The following is a 15,913-nucleotide window of genomic DNA, read 5'->3' as shown; positions in this document are numbered from 1 at the left end:
AGTCATTATATCAAACTTCTTCCCATCCGATAATTCCTATCCGATAATCTCGATCAACCGTCTCCTTCACGTCATACGCACCGAATTGTGCGCGAAACGAAGAGAATGGCTCGTTCGAGCTCGAAGATTCGGTTGATCGCGGGTAACGGAAGACGGAGGTTGCATGGCTTCACCCCGCGAGAATGATGAAAACTCGCATTACGAAGCATATATATGTACATAAGGCATCTACTCTCTCGGAGTCTTCTTCTTTCGCTTTCGACGCTCTCCGCCATCTCGGGCCGGGGATATCGATATTGAAACGTAAAAAAGATTCAATCAGTCGCGAAGTTTCAGCGCCAATCAATCACCCCTTCCCGCAGCTCCTCGTCTGTTCAGCTTTAGGACGCGAAAGCTTCCTCGCGCGCAGCCCGCACTGGCGCGCCTGATCGCGACGACGACGCTAAAATGGCTGTGAGGGAGAGAGGAGGAGAGAGGGATGGGACGAGGGAATGAGACAAAGATAGAGAGACCGTGGTCAGAAGTGCGACAGGGAGGCATCGATGGGCTACGAAGGGCTTGGGGAGAGAGGATCGAGGATGAGAGAGGAAGAATGTCGTGGGGCCGAATGCGAGAGCGAGTTGGAGAATGAGCTTTCGGGTGCACGACGGAGTCGACGCACTGGAAGCTCGTCGTGCTTGCGGCGGGAGCTTCAGTAGCCGCTCGAACGTCGACCGGAAAACCTTCCACGTCGTTACGTCGTCCTTATACGCGCCGCCGTCAACGAGATCGTAAAGGGGCCCGCGACCTACGCACCCCCTCGATCCCTAATTTCGGTGTTCATATTTTTTCTTTTTTTTTCATTTTCGAATTATCGCCATCAGTTCGCATTGTCCGAAGTTTAACGCGAACGATTATAAAAAAAGAAAAGGATAATATATCAAGGAAGATACACACATATATATATATACATATATATACATATATAGTGCAGTGTCTTTGAATCAATGGATCGTCTCTCACCTACGGATCTCATTGGAGCTCGAAAGTGTTAATATGAAGGCAGATCTGTGACGGGTGAATGAGCGCGCGCGTGTATATGAGTGCGTAATCGCGACGAAAGCATATCGAAGCATCATGCGAAGTGCCGCGAGATACCGAGACGCGCGTTCCACCCGTTCCGCGTCGCTTCTTTACGTCCTCCTCATCGCCGTCACCGGTAAGAAATAGAGTCGCGTAACAACAGTGCGATACGGTGGATTTAACCGCTGGCTTACTTCTAAACTGGAGCTCTTTTAATCCTGATTCAGACCTAAGCTCGCGTCGTTCTACGAGCCATTCCAGAAATAATAGATAAAGAAAAATATTATTCGAAATACCAAAAGAAACTCTCTCTCTAACTTGATAAAATCTCCGTGTGATTACATGTTCAGTTGATCATAAATATAAGCATATCGCTATCACAAAAAGCAACAGCTATGTGAAAGATACGAAAGATAAGAATTTATATTTTTTTCGATCGATAATATAATGTATACTTATATAAATCGTATCCTTTGTCGGGAGGGAAAAAATGCCAACTCTCTAAATCTGAATCATTGGATATCATGGATTATTGGTCTCAAGTACACTGCTGGGTAATCAGTGAAATTTAATTGAAAAAGGAAAGAAGTTTGAACATTATATAATTAAAATACCGATCATCAATTTCAATACCATATACATTTTTACACTAAAGAGCAAGATTAATTAGGGATTCCGCTTCATTGATTTTATAGTTTTTAAATTTCATTGTGAATTCATTGATGATTAGTGGCATATTTGGGATTGATAATCAGTGATTATCTACTGATTCAGACATAGAGAAAGAAATCAATAACTTTATGAAAGTGGATCTAATTTCCTATCTAAAGCCTGAAAGAATATAAAAAATAATTTTTGGTGCGAAAAGTGGAAAGCGGGACGATTTTATACGAGAATCAATGGTCCCAGTATTTCCGCGATTAAACGTAATAAAAGCTTGATTTACTGTGAAACACGCACGTTTTCTCAATTGTTTTATTTTCTTTTCGCAAACAGAAAAGAGAGAAACGTAATCGTAAAAATTAAAATTAATTACAAAATTAAATGTGTCTCGTAAATTTACAATTCGGGAGGACGGCTTTGTTCACGGCTGAAATTGTTCAGAGGGTGGGTTAAAAAAGTTGATTCATGGCAAGTTTCTCGGTGTTTTGAACAAAGCAAGCGCAGACTCAATCCGTTCTCCAAACACGCCCGGATCATGGTTGTATAAGGGTCGAAGTTTGGGAAAATGGTTATAGAGTCTGAGCCTTGGAGACGCGTTTCTAGTTTAAGGAGACTCAGGATTAGGATTGGGGAGAAGAAAATGGGTATAGAGAACTTCTTCCGTTGTCATTCAATTTTGTGATTGTAGCAAGATGTACGCTCGAGGTACCAAGGGTGATCCCCGTTCGATGACCGCGCCTGCCGTCGATCCTTTCAAGGCAGCAGCGTAACAGCGCGATGCGCGAGATGAGAAAAACTACCGAAGCGAACTTATTCCACGACGAAAGATCGGTATGTCGGATCCAGTGATTCACCGCGATTTCCGTCCTTTTATCCAGGGCAAAACGAACGATGGATAAGATTAGAACGTCTTTTGTATCGACTTAACAAGGCGAAATCATCAATATCCGACGAAACGGAAGGCGAAACGTATCACGTACACGCCTCATGCGTATATCTTTGACAAGCCCGTGAGATACCGAGGGATTTTAATCGTATTATAGAGATGGGCGGAAACCAGGACTAACGAAGCAGACATGATCAACAAAGGTCCAAAGTGCCCCGTATCGATGCGAATTATTAACCATTCGGGGAGTTTCCTAAAAATTGAGCAGAGAGCAAAGCGCGATTTTTAATGGGGATATAATGTCATTAAACGCGCGTTGAAAAGAGAGCGATCTTTTGTTTTTTTTAAGTATTAACAAAAGAAAAGACATCGATGAAAAAGTAACTTGAACAAAACTTGTCGAAAACATCGCAAGAAGACGAAAATCATAAAAATTTTTCACATTGCAATTCATTTTTAGAGATTCTTACTTTGTACTTATTGTTAATCCGCTGTGATTCTTTCTCATGATTATATAATCCGTAAAAGCTTTCCTTTTCTTAAACCCTTTTATGATTTATTCAATATTCTCGCCTACTTATCTGTTACCGTTGCAGTATTCAGTGTTACCAGTGTTCGTTTAATTTTAATAATTTGCAAATGGTTATAATATTTTAACAAAAGTGATAATTTTAACAGAATGTCAAAATTAAAAAGAGAGAGAGACGAAGTGAATTAAAAGAACAGATGATTAATCGTACATGAAGTAATGGCACGAACTTAAATTACAGTCAAAAGGAAACTCATAAAACTTACTTTTACTCTAACTTCGTAATGTAGTAAACGTTAATCAAACTACACCCAACGCTAGTGGTGCCATTCTGCTGAAGTGTGACAGTCGTCGGAACTATTAAGTTACGTGGAAGAAATGATTTTCTTCAAACTCACTGAATTTTTTTTTTTTTTTTTATGCGCTCCTTACAAATCGCCGCGAGTTATTCCGCGGTATAAAATCGTCTACTTTTAATATATTCGTTAAGACGTTGGTCTGTGTAGTTCTGTGTAAATCAGAAGAAATCACGTGAGAAAAACGACTTTCTACTGAACTGTAGGAAGAAAACTTAACTGTTTGCCAGAGGTGAAGACTTTTTAGCTGGTAGTTTGAGGAAGATTAACGGAAGGACCACACGGCTACTAGATTTAAATCATTACCGAGTCGTTTATTCATCCACGCCATTTGCCTTGAAAACGCGCTGAAAAATTAACTTTTCGTTCGCGGATCCGTGAAAAGAATCCGATATTGATTTAGAATTGCCGGCGGTCTTGATAGCTTCGGAAAAGAAATTAATAACATGTACGCGCAAAATGTGTGAAGTGCTATGCAAATATATTGCTATGCGACAGATCAACGGCGTGTGAACGGATAAGAAAGATATTGATTTGATTATCTTACAATTATCTTACACGGATCTATTACACGATACTTGTTCAACCTTATATTCTCATTATGCTTGATGACGGAACATCTGCACAGTTCATTTTTACGACTATTGCTAATTGTACGAACTTAACTAGATTATGCTTACATTATTAACAAGAAGGAAAGAATATGTGAGTGCTTTGTTTAAAATATAGTCTAAAATATCTCGTGAACAATTCTATAATTACACAGTGCGAATAGGATAGTGTTGAAAAAAGTGATAATTATGACAGCTGTGGTACATATAATATAGTGCACTGACGTATAATAACGCTAAATATTTTGAAAATCATTCTTAAAAAGTTATACAAATCCCATAACGGTTTGTTTAATTCGAAAAATAATTTAACTTTTTATTTTCTTGCACATCGATTATTAAATTATTAAATTATTCGATTATGAACGAAAACAAATTTATAATGTAACTGCTTAATTTGTGTTATAATTCGAAATTATCGGCTCAGGAAAAACAAGAGAAGATGTCTTTATGTGAAAATTTAACGATAACTTTATTGTCGTATAAAGAAATAGTGTCGATGTGTTTTAATGCAATTGCAATAGACCGCACAGTGCATGGAATGCAGATTGCATTTCGATATATATGAGTTATTAACTAATTTAACACGTAAGAGTCCCTGGTGGGATTATCTACAAATCGGAACTAAAATTTATAGGCGATCCTCCTAGAGAGGACATTATATACAAAATTTATAAGGAAGGTTTTATAGCATTGCTTAGAAAAACTAATAAATATAATATCATTTCTATCATGGCAATTATTGCCATCAAGTGAGCATAAGATTTTTTATTTAAACGTTCAATAGCGATATGACAGATTGATTAGATAGAACAATGCAACCACGACCACTTATAAGCGGTATAAATCTAAGATTATGACTAATGGAGAGTTTTAAAATAATATCCGTTATACTATCATAAAATTAATATCCAGATCTAATACGCAAAAAAGCAATTGAATCATATTAGCTTATTCAAAATATATTTTTTATAATTTATATACACATATATATATATATATATATATATATATATATATACGTATAAATTAATTTATTAATTATTTTAATAGTGTTTTGATACGCTGTCAATATTTTTAAAATAAATTATTTTTTAACATTAAAGAATGCAATTACTTTCAAGATTTCTGCAAATTATAATTATATATGAAAATATTTTGATATATGTATTTGATATATATGTATGTTATCTACTACTATGTGATATATACTATTTGATTTATAAGCTTCTAGTTATTATCATTTGATTATGAAAACAATATCATGTCCAGCTATGCTATGAGTTATTTATGATAATCTAAATATTCCAAAGCAATATTCGTGTGACTTTAACAAACTTTATAATCAGTTATATATACATATATATGTACACACACACACACACACACACACACACACACACACACACACACACACACACACACACACGCACACGCACGCACGCACGCACGCACATTTATCCAGAATCTCAAATAAATTAAATTTTACTTTTTAAAGAATGTAATCAATCATATACCACACGTTTTTCAATTTTGCATGCACGTGTAAAATGAATACTTTATTCATAAATATCTAAATAAAAAAAACTATATTTATATATATATATATATATGAGACAAAAAAATAAATACATATAAAGTTTAAATAAGATACAAAACTTTTATATTCTCGTGATTTTGTATTAAAAATATCATCACGTATAGAAATAATTCATACTTTCCATTGCATTCAAAATTTGTCAGACCACTTGCATCACACATAGTGCAGTCGCAGTGATAATTTTGCGGTTTAATAATTAAAATTGAATTAGGATGAGAAAAAGGTTCTCTTTTATCATGGCGCGTACCTGATGCATTCTGTCCGATTTTCGTGGCGGCATAATTAAAGTGTCACGCGAGAAGTAATGTTGATAGGGTGTAAAAGTAAGAAGACCGAAGTAACGGATGCACGCCTTTGTTCTTTAGCATTGGGGACGGTAGTGACGCGAGGGGCAGGGCGGATTTAGCTGTGAGAAATTAAGCAATTAAGCCGCGTATTTTACTGGAGATCCGAGGTTCAACCAACTAGTCTTCCGATCTAAACTCGCTTCGTTGAAACCGTGAGTAGACGTATATCTGTGGTATTAAGATATTTGCGTATCTGCAAAGATTCCTAAATGGGAACAATGATAAAACGGGCGTAGAGAAACTAAAAAAATGAAAACTAAAATATTAGTACCGTATATTATAATAATTTTATAATTGGCAGCTTATAAGTACAATTAGATGTTACTGATGTATTAAAAATGTAAAATAATTATATATTAATTATCTATAACATGGATATCAAAGAATAGTAAGTGTATCACGTTTATTCCTCTGGATTATTTCGCATCAAGAATTATTTCGTGAAACTAGATAAGTTATATTAATTTTTAATAAAGTATTAGTTTTCATTAATAGTGATGGCATTTTTCTTGAACGGAAAATTATTTTGTCCATTAAAGCTTAATAAGCTCTCCGTTCAATAGTTGATATCTGCTTCAATTACATCGTATAAAAGCAATTTAAACGCGAATAAAACATTATAGGTATATAACGATATCCTGAAATGGACATATATCATATAATCTCTCTCTCTCTCTCTCTCTCTCTCTCTCTCTCTCTCTCTCTCTCATACTCTTTTCACTTTTTATGCTACAATTAATTTATTACAAAAATTTATTGATGATATATACAACGTAATTAATCTCGCAGTTAACGTCGCAAAAATTAGATCTAAAAATTAATAAGACATTCGTCATGAAATTGCATGGATCAGAAACATATGAAATATGTCAACATGTAGAATTAGCGAAAATAAGATGAATACGTTCTCACAGGATAGCATCATCTTACAGAAACTTGGAAACGAAATTTATTAAAGACACAATCATAACTGGATTTAATGAAACTTAATTAATAAATTTATGTAACAACTTTATATAATAACAGTAACAACTCTTCTTTAATTACCGCATCAAGCTGTTTTAGGAGCAACTTATAAGCTTGACTCTGCACAAGTATTTGTTTATTCGGAAACATGTTGATAATGTTATATTGATGATCGTTTAATTGACATGATAAATTTATTATAATTAAACTTAATCGCATTTTTGTCTCAATAACATCTTTATTATTATAATATCGCGAGGCGCATAAAAAACAAGAGAACGTGGACAGAAAGTTATAAAGAAAATAAAGAAAATATCAGCAAAGTACGCTATAGTAGAAGTTCAAGACAAAATTGGAGGGCCGATCGTAATTAAACTTTATTGCTGATGATATCGAAGCTTCGATTATTGATAATTTCTTCGAACAATATTTAACATCATCTTTAATTATAACGTAAGAGCATTTTAAACACAATTAATGTACTTAAAGCAGAGAATGTGATCGTTATGTAGTGTAAGCAAAATAAAAAGTTCGTAATTATATAATTTGAATAATCAAATTTATTATAAATGTTAGCAAAAATATGTATTATACATAAGATATAAACTTTTTATTTTAGTTCATTGAAAAAAATAAGTAAATATCTCAGATTATTAATTTCTCTTTGACAATATAATGAAATTTAATATGTTTAAAATGATTCGAATTCGTTTTTGCTTGGAATTTCACCAGTTTTAAGGTAATTATTATACTGTTACATATACGTATTATTATATAACATGTAGCGAGTGAAATAAAAAAATAAAAAAATGTATTGTAAATTTAGTTAAAAAAGTTAACTACGAAAAAAATTTTTTAAAGAGATGAAGAAAAAGCATAGTAAAATTCCGAACAAAGGACCTTTGAATGAATAGTCATAATTAAACTGATTAGCAAAACTTTGAAACGATTGTTAATAAGTTCCCGAGTAACGTTTTAACGTCTCCCTAATTATCGTATGAAAGCGCTTTAAATGCCAATTATAAATTCCATTGTAAAGAGTAAATTCGCTCAATATACAAAAAATAAATTCACAATTTTATAAATGCATATACAACTTATAAATAATACATTTATTATACAAATGTGATTCAAAATAAAATCTTCATTTGGATATTTTATGTTTGATTCAATTTTTATTTTGATAAAAAACATAATTATATTATTAAACGCGATGGGTATTTGAAAAAAATTCTTTAATTTCCATTCTTTAATTAATATAAAGGGGTCAATCATGAATTTACATGTAACATAAAAATTTTTATTTTTTTTTTACTAACTCAATCCACGAATATAAGATTAACTGTTTTCGTATTATACAGTCATACAATTTTACAAACGCGTTAAGTTATTTTTTTCTCTAATCTTACATCTCTCTCCCCCCTTCCCTCTCTCTCTCTCTCTTTCTCTGGAGATTTAAATTATCGTATATTCTCTTTTTTCTTGAACTTATCTTACTGTTTCTAGCACACTATTGCAAGTATCACTTGATTATGTGCAGAGCTCTTATTGTGAATTATTTTCATCTTCGTCATCGGTTGCGCGCGCGTGTATATGTGTGTGTGTGTGTGTGTGTGTGTGTGTGTGTGTGTGTGTGTGTTTGTGGTGAGAAAGTGGTTGAATTCGTATCAAACGAAATATAGGTGTGGCGTGATGCACAATGTGCTCTGGCCGATTTATCGCGAGCGCAGTGGCGACGATAAGAGCGCGTCTCTCGTAAAATAATACTCCCCCGACCCTCATTATGCGAGAATAACGTTGACGGAAGGAAGGAAGAGAATAACGAAGAAAGTTAGCATTTGTATTAAACTTTTGATAAAATGCCTCACAGTGCACAGAACCAACGCGAGCAATTCGCTCCGTCGAAAAGGATCTCGCTGCCTATCCAAACAAAGGTGCCACGACAGAGTGTGTTTCTGCCATTTTTAAGAAAATTCTCTGAGATTTTGTGATGAGTGCTCCGTGTATATGCAGAAAATTTTAAAATAAGAGTAACAAATTTTTCAATATGTATTCATCTATAAAAGCCAAGAATTCAAAAATGTCTCGAAATTAATTCATATTTCACTCCAATCAAATGATCATTAAAATGATAATATTTTCAACATAAATTTTATTATAAATAATATAAAATTATATATTTAAAATGTTAAACATAGTTTATTATTTTTTATTCGAAATTATCTTTTCATACATTCAATATTTGCCCAGAATCAGAAGATTATCGGATACACATAAAGAGAATGACACTTCTATTTTGAGTTACACAAAATTATCATTTACTTATATATATTTTCTGATCAGTGAAACTAGATAGCGGCAATCCGAAGAATGAAACTTAAAAATTTATAAATGTTAAAAGTTTAGTTTCTTGAGATTTTAATAGGATTTGGATGGCTCCATAATCATTACGATATTATCGCGATTGGAAAACGCGTAAAGACAGAATTCATAAATAAATATAAACTGCAACCGTTTCAAATCGATAAGTAGAATAGAGGATCGTCAACAGCACCCTTCGTACCTGTAGCCAAGAGTGAGGAACGTTGCAAGTAAGAGAACGACGAAGGAGCGATAGAGGAGAGGTGAATTGTAACAGGGACTTCGAGTGTCATAACCCCGATAAGCCCTTGCTGATTCCTACGGAACTTTAGCCACATTTGAAAGGGAATCGCCGGGATTACCATTACTTCCGGCTGAAATCCTTTTCCCAAACAGCGATATCACTCCTCCGTGAGTAAGAGAAAGGAAGATAGAAAATGATCGAAATGAAAATCGGCTCTACAAATAATCCACTTCAATTTGCAGTAAACTATTTTGCGAGAGAGTGGAGCGCATTCGGAAATTGTGGAAATAGCGAAATAAAGACGGTAGAGAGTTTATCAGTCACGCTATTGAGCCTAGTTTGTTATTAAATAAAATACACATTTATTTTCATGTACATTTCATTTACCTGTACAGTGATCGTTGCTGGACAGGATTAAAAGCGCCTACTTGATCATGGATGATGCAATACCGAGAGTACATTTGTACGCAGATAATTTATATACTATGCGCAAAAAGCATTTAAAACGTAAAAAGCTTTATTGATTATCACTGAACCAACGTAACTAATCTTTTGCAAATTTTTTACAAAATAGACTAAACATTTTTTTATGTTTCTATTTAATGATAATTTAATAATTAAATAATTGATAATGTGATAAAACGTATGTGACTTAAGTTTGTTTCTCAACATAATATATTATATGTTGAATTAAACTTTCGCTCATTTTATAAAATATATAAATATATAATGCACCTGTTTATTATTTATAAAATAAACGAGAAAACATAATAGAGCTCATTTATAATAACATAGCGTATATAGTAATTACACTGTACGAATCGATAATCATTCTAAACTTATTTTCAGTGTAAGAAAATTTCTGCACGTATATTACCAAAAGCGCGGCATTTAAAGACTTAATTAGAAGTGAAATAAGGCCATACTTTGTATCATCCACTCAAATTACGGCTTCATATTTAAAGACTACATTACAAATATTGAACTTAATACATCTCTCTTGCTGCAAGTCATCATCTTCTCCATTTAGTAAGACATATTCAATTTACTTTTCATCATCTCATTTTAATTACTTTCTTTGGCAATATCTCAGTATTAGATCATGTATTTTCGATTTATGTTAACTTGCTATTGCAAAACAAATACGTATGCATATAAGCCTACATTTGAAAAAATAAATATATTAAACATTTATATAAATATATATCAAAATTATAATACAGATTATACATTCAAGATATTCAACGAGTTAATAATCGAGGTAACAAATCGACTGTGATACGATCGGTTTAGCTAAACAAACTCGCACGATTGTTAAATGTTATTCTCATATAATGACGTATTCATAGAAATCGCAGAAACGATGAAGGTGCAGAAACGCTGTTAAGAGAGGAAGCATCAGGAAAATAAGAGCGCGGTAACTGCTGAGCAGCGGCTGACACAGAAGCTGCTTGTTTAGAAGAAAGAGATGCTCGGGATGCACGCGGAGTATCGTCGTTTTTCACAAGTTGCTCTTTACGTTATCATTTGTGCCATCTAAGCGAGATGGTTAAGCGAACCTTGCATCTTCTTTGCTCTTTTGCCCTGTTTTATATTTAGCCTTTATGTTAACTTGTGTAAAAAAAGATTGGTTGCTTGTACATTTCACGCGTTACAAGCAAGTATCTTTTCTAATTAATTTTATATAAAGAAAAATAGCTGACAAATTCTTCCTACTACTTTTACTTGTTAATTATTATAAAGTGCAAGCATATATATTCCAAGCAAATTATACGCGTAGTTATGTAATCGTAAATAAAGATATATTAACAACGTAACTTTAAAAAACTTGTAAGTTAAATTACGTATATATATATATATATATATATATATATATATATATATAATATACGCCGTATTAATATAATATCTGAGAAAAAAAATATTAATTATATAAAATAAAGATATGTGACTTTCTCACTGCCATCCTTTTAGATAAATGTTATGTCTACAAAATATTAATACGGCGAAAATTTAAAAATGTGTGACAAGTAAGCTACCATATTATCTTTTTCGTGCTCAAATTAATGTGGAAGAAAAGCGAGCTTAATCACTGATAAGCTACCTGTACGATTATACGTCGAGCATCATATTTTAACAAGCACTTCCTTCTATGTCACAAGCGGGAAAGAACATTACAGCGAGTAACTCACTAATATCTCATTATATATGTCGTTAAATATGGAACGCTTTTCCTCGAGTCATCAAACGCTTCTTCGTGCATGGACAATCGATGCAGCTGAAATAAATTCCGTACCCAGGTCTAAATTCGGAAAAACGAAAAATTTGGAAAAACGAAAAATTCGGAAAAACGAGGACGATTTTCCCGCCGGCTGGCGGCTAGTTCCGTGATCTCGAAATCTGTATTCATCACATAACGGGAAACTCGCTACGATCCTAGTCTCTCTCTCTCTCTCTCTCTCTCTCTCTCTCTCGCTGTCCTTCTCCGATGAGCTATTGTGTACCGAATCATCGGGAATTCCGTCTGTCGCGATTGTCAAATTTACTTGATTGCAAATCGATACCGAATTACGACGACGCGACGCACAACGAACGATAGTTCTGCTGCCGACGTCTTCTTTTTAATATGTTCGATGTTGATCAATGCGACGACTTTTTTCGATGTCAGTGATCAATTTTATTAACGTATGTATTCATTGCCAGTTTCTTTTGCACGGTATCAGAAAATGTAATATCGAAAGAAATCGGATTTGTTCGAGGAATAAAAATAGAAAAGAAAATATCTGCAAAAAACTTCCAATTTTATATTTCCATTTAGCAATCACTAATAAAAAACGTTTTATTCGTTCAAGATGTTATTTTACGTGCTTTGCTTACGTAATCTTCAATTTGTTGTTGTATGATCACCTTGAACATGTATAATATTGGAAAGATGCAACGCATTATTTATAAGTACGTTCAGACAACAAAAACTTTTTAATTCAAGTATTCTTAATACGGAGTTCTCTATGAGTGCACACCAAGAATGAGAGGATTATCTAGAAAGTGGAACGGCACACATTCACACATATGAGGAGACCCTTATGGATTTAGCAACTTTGCGAATGCATAGATTCGCTAGTAGGATAAAATACTTCTAGAATATATGAAAAACTAAAGAATAAGAGAATAAGAGAATTCGTATAAAAGAATAAGTATGAACAATCGTTACATTACGTATTGAGTTACTTGGAAAATATATCGGATGAAATTCTTTCTATTGAAAAACAAAATACTAAACATATGTATAATTTCCCACATTTCTTAACGCATAATTATTGGAAATATCTCACAATATATACGAGGAAGTGAAATTATTAGATCTTTTATTTTTCATATTACCATATTATCTTATTTCATATTATTTTATTTAAAATGATCTAAAGTGGTCGATAAGTATGAATAGTGATATTCATGAAAAATTCTTGGATAACAAATTAATGCATTATAAAAATAAATATAATTAATAATTATTAACTTTCTTATTAAAAAAAATAATTTGAATATATTGTAACTGAGAAAAATTTTCAATTGTTTATTATCCATGTTTGTAATGGATGCATATTAAAAGATTAAATGTCCAATCTTAGCTCATCCATTTTAAGACAACGGATCTATGATGAGATGCTATACTTATTTGTAATATTTTTATATTATTGTCAAATTACTTAATACATGTAAATACGTGATCTATTTTTTATCTATATACCTGATATAATTTTCAGATTCGTTATCTTAAAATTAAAAAATAATTTGTTTTATCAATATAATAAAAAGCAGAGTTGTAATTATGCTGTGACATGAAACCAAAGTATAGCAGTAGTTAAAAAATCTATATTTAAAAAACAGTAAACTAAAACAGTAAATGAAATGGACAAAATTTATTTAAATTGACGCAAAATTTCAAATATATTGCAAACTTTATGAAGATCCGTGAGTATTATTATACAAAAATAATTATCGTCCGGGATTATGAAACGATAATTTATTATTTTCATGCTTCATCTTTTTGACGTTATTTTAAATAAATTGCACGATTGTCTGTTTAGACAAATGACCATTGTTTCAATATACCATAAAATTTTCAAACAATTACACAATTTGGAAAAATGAAAATTTAATTTTTTAAAAGATATATCCTCACTAGAAAATGTATGTGTGAGTGTGTGTGTTTTGTGACTTGAATTCTATTTCCTGTTATATCTCGATTTTTATGACAGCACTATATAATGATTTTTCGAAGACGTCGTAACATCGTAAGATTTCAAGTTTATGAGTGGTGCTATCCAGCGATATCGAACAAATATAATGTCAAAAGATTTTTAGACATATTATTGATATCAATATTTTGTTTATGATGCAATAATTCTCTCTTCTAAATTAATTAAATATCAATTTATAAATGCTGCTAATATAATATTCGTGATTGCAATTAACAAAATTTACAAAAATTAAAAATAACTGGGCAAAATACATGTATTTTGTATTTGTAATGCAAAATACAAAATACTGTCAATCTTAACAACTACTCTAAATGGACTGTATCATTATTGTAGTTCATTTAGAATAGTTACTAAGATTGACAGTATTTTGTATTTTGTATTATAAATACAAAATACATGTATTTTGCCCAGCTCTGATTATACCTACATTCTACGCGACAAACATTCTTGAAACATAATCAATAGTTAAATGTTTCTCTAGCGGCATATAAGCTTATGCCATAATTATAAAATATGTAACTATCCCTAAGGATACGATCAACCGATATTTAATAAATAACGTCGCAAGGGATTGACAGAAACAAATCAGAGCTAAATTATTCATTAAACATCGATCAAGTAGAATATAAATGCTTGTTTATATTATTGATTTTATTTTATTTTTTATTTAAAAGATTCACATCAGGGTCAAAAATTTTAGTGATTTATAATTACAATATAAATTCTGTTTAAATGTTTTAAAGTATTGACGTTAACAAATTCATTCAAAAATTATACTTATATTTACTACTATTTACAAAAATTAAAAATAACTGGGCAAAATACATGTATTTTGTATTTGTAATGCAAAATACAAAATACTGTCAATCTTAGCAACTACTCTAAATGGACTGTATCATTATTGTAGTTCATTTGGAATAGTTACTAAGATTGACAGTATTTTGTATTTTGTATTTATGAATTTTAAATTTTAAATATTTAATAAGTAATAAGGATAATAAGAGCATCTCGTAATGTCACACGATTTTATCATATAATTTTAATGAATCACTATAAAAACTACACAGTAAAAAAATTTGTATATTTGTGTTGAAAACGGTTTGTGTTGAATTTTTTAACATATTCGAGTGTTAATTTAACATAACGTGATGTTATTTAAAGATTTTTTGTGAAATTGATATTCAATGTTTTTTAATGTCAAAATGACACAATTTATGAGTAAGTGAACAAGTAATATAAAAATAATGTGTTTTAAAACGTAAATTCTAACACAAATGAATAAAATCCGTGTTAATTTAACATATAAATGTTAATTTTCTAACAAAAAAAAAGCTTTCACGATTTGTTTACAAACTGTGTCAATGTTATCTTTCTATGTATTTATTCTCTTACATAATGTTTGTGTTACCTTCTAATATATTCATCTTATGTAAAATTAATTCAAAAATTAGAGTGAACATGCGATTTATGTTAAATTCAACACATTTTTCCCAACTGTGTATAGTATTATATTTTCAATAAAATTTCAATAAGAGATTTTAGCTATTTATGCTAAATATATTATTTGAAATTTGAATATCTAACACAAGATACAAACTAATCAAGTAAACTATAATTTAGAATTGTAGAAACAATATAAAAATGTAATTATTATGTTAAGATTTTTGCTACTAGAATTCTACATTTCGCATAAATGCAAAATTCGTTAATCAAGAGATTAATTCCTGAGACAGTATATTTTAAAATATCTTTTACCCTCACTCTAATATTCTCTAATATTTATTAATTTTAAAGTTAATGTTATAAACACGACTATTTTCTAAAGTATCATCTGTTTAAACAGTCTTATCAAAAACAAGAACTTTTCGAGTATTATCTGATGCTGCACTTTGGCTTATTTAGAGGATACAATATTACAGCGTCTCACTATCCGACGCCTGATGGGTATGCGTTTCTAGGAAACATTCAGGAGGAAAGCTTGCGCGCGTTTGCGAATGTAAGCTGTTCGTATCTATCAAATGTCCAT

The 15,913-nt window shown here is 31.7% G+C and overlaps 1 protein-coding gene across 1 annotated transcript in view; it reads left to right on the top strand.

Annotated features, from left to right (window-relative positions):
• Positions 1–654: 654 nt before the first annotated feature.
• Positions 655–15,913, top strand: part of LOC105151903 (platelet endothelial cell adhesion molecule) — a 58,874-nt gene continuing 43,615 nt past the window's right edge. The window contains exon 1 of the mRNA XM_011065881.2: positions 655–1,198. Coding sequence (XP_011064183.1) covers positions 1,117–1,198 — 82 coding nt within the window. The 5' untranslated portion in view covers positions 655–1,116. The remainder of the gene's footprint in view (positions 1,199–15,913) is intronic.

This window comes from Acromyrmex echinatior, chromosome 10 (assembly GCF_024713525.1).
Source record: "Acromyrmex echinatior isolate Ae372 chromosome 10, ASM2471352v2, whole genome shotgun sequence".
Classification (NCBI taxonomy): Eukaryota; Metazoa; Arthropoda; class Insecta; order Hymenoptera; family Formicidae; genus Acromyrmex; species Acromyrmex echinatior.
Note: the sequence above shows the minus strand (reverse complement) of the source record. Positions and strands in the feature narration are given on the sequence as shown.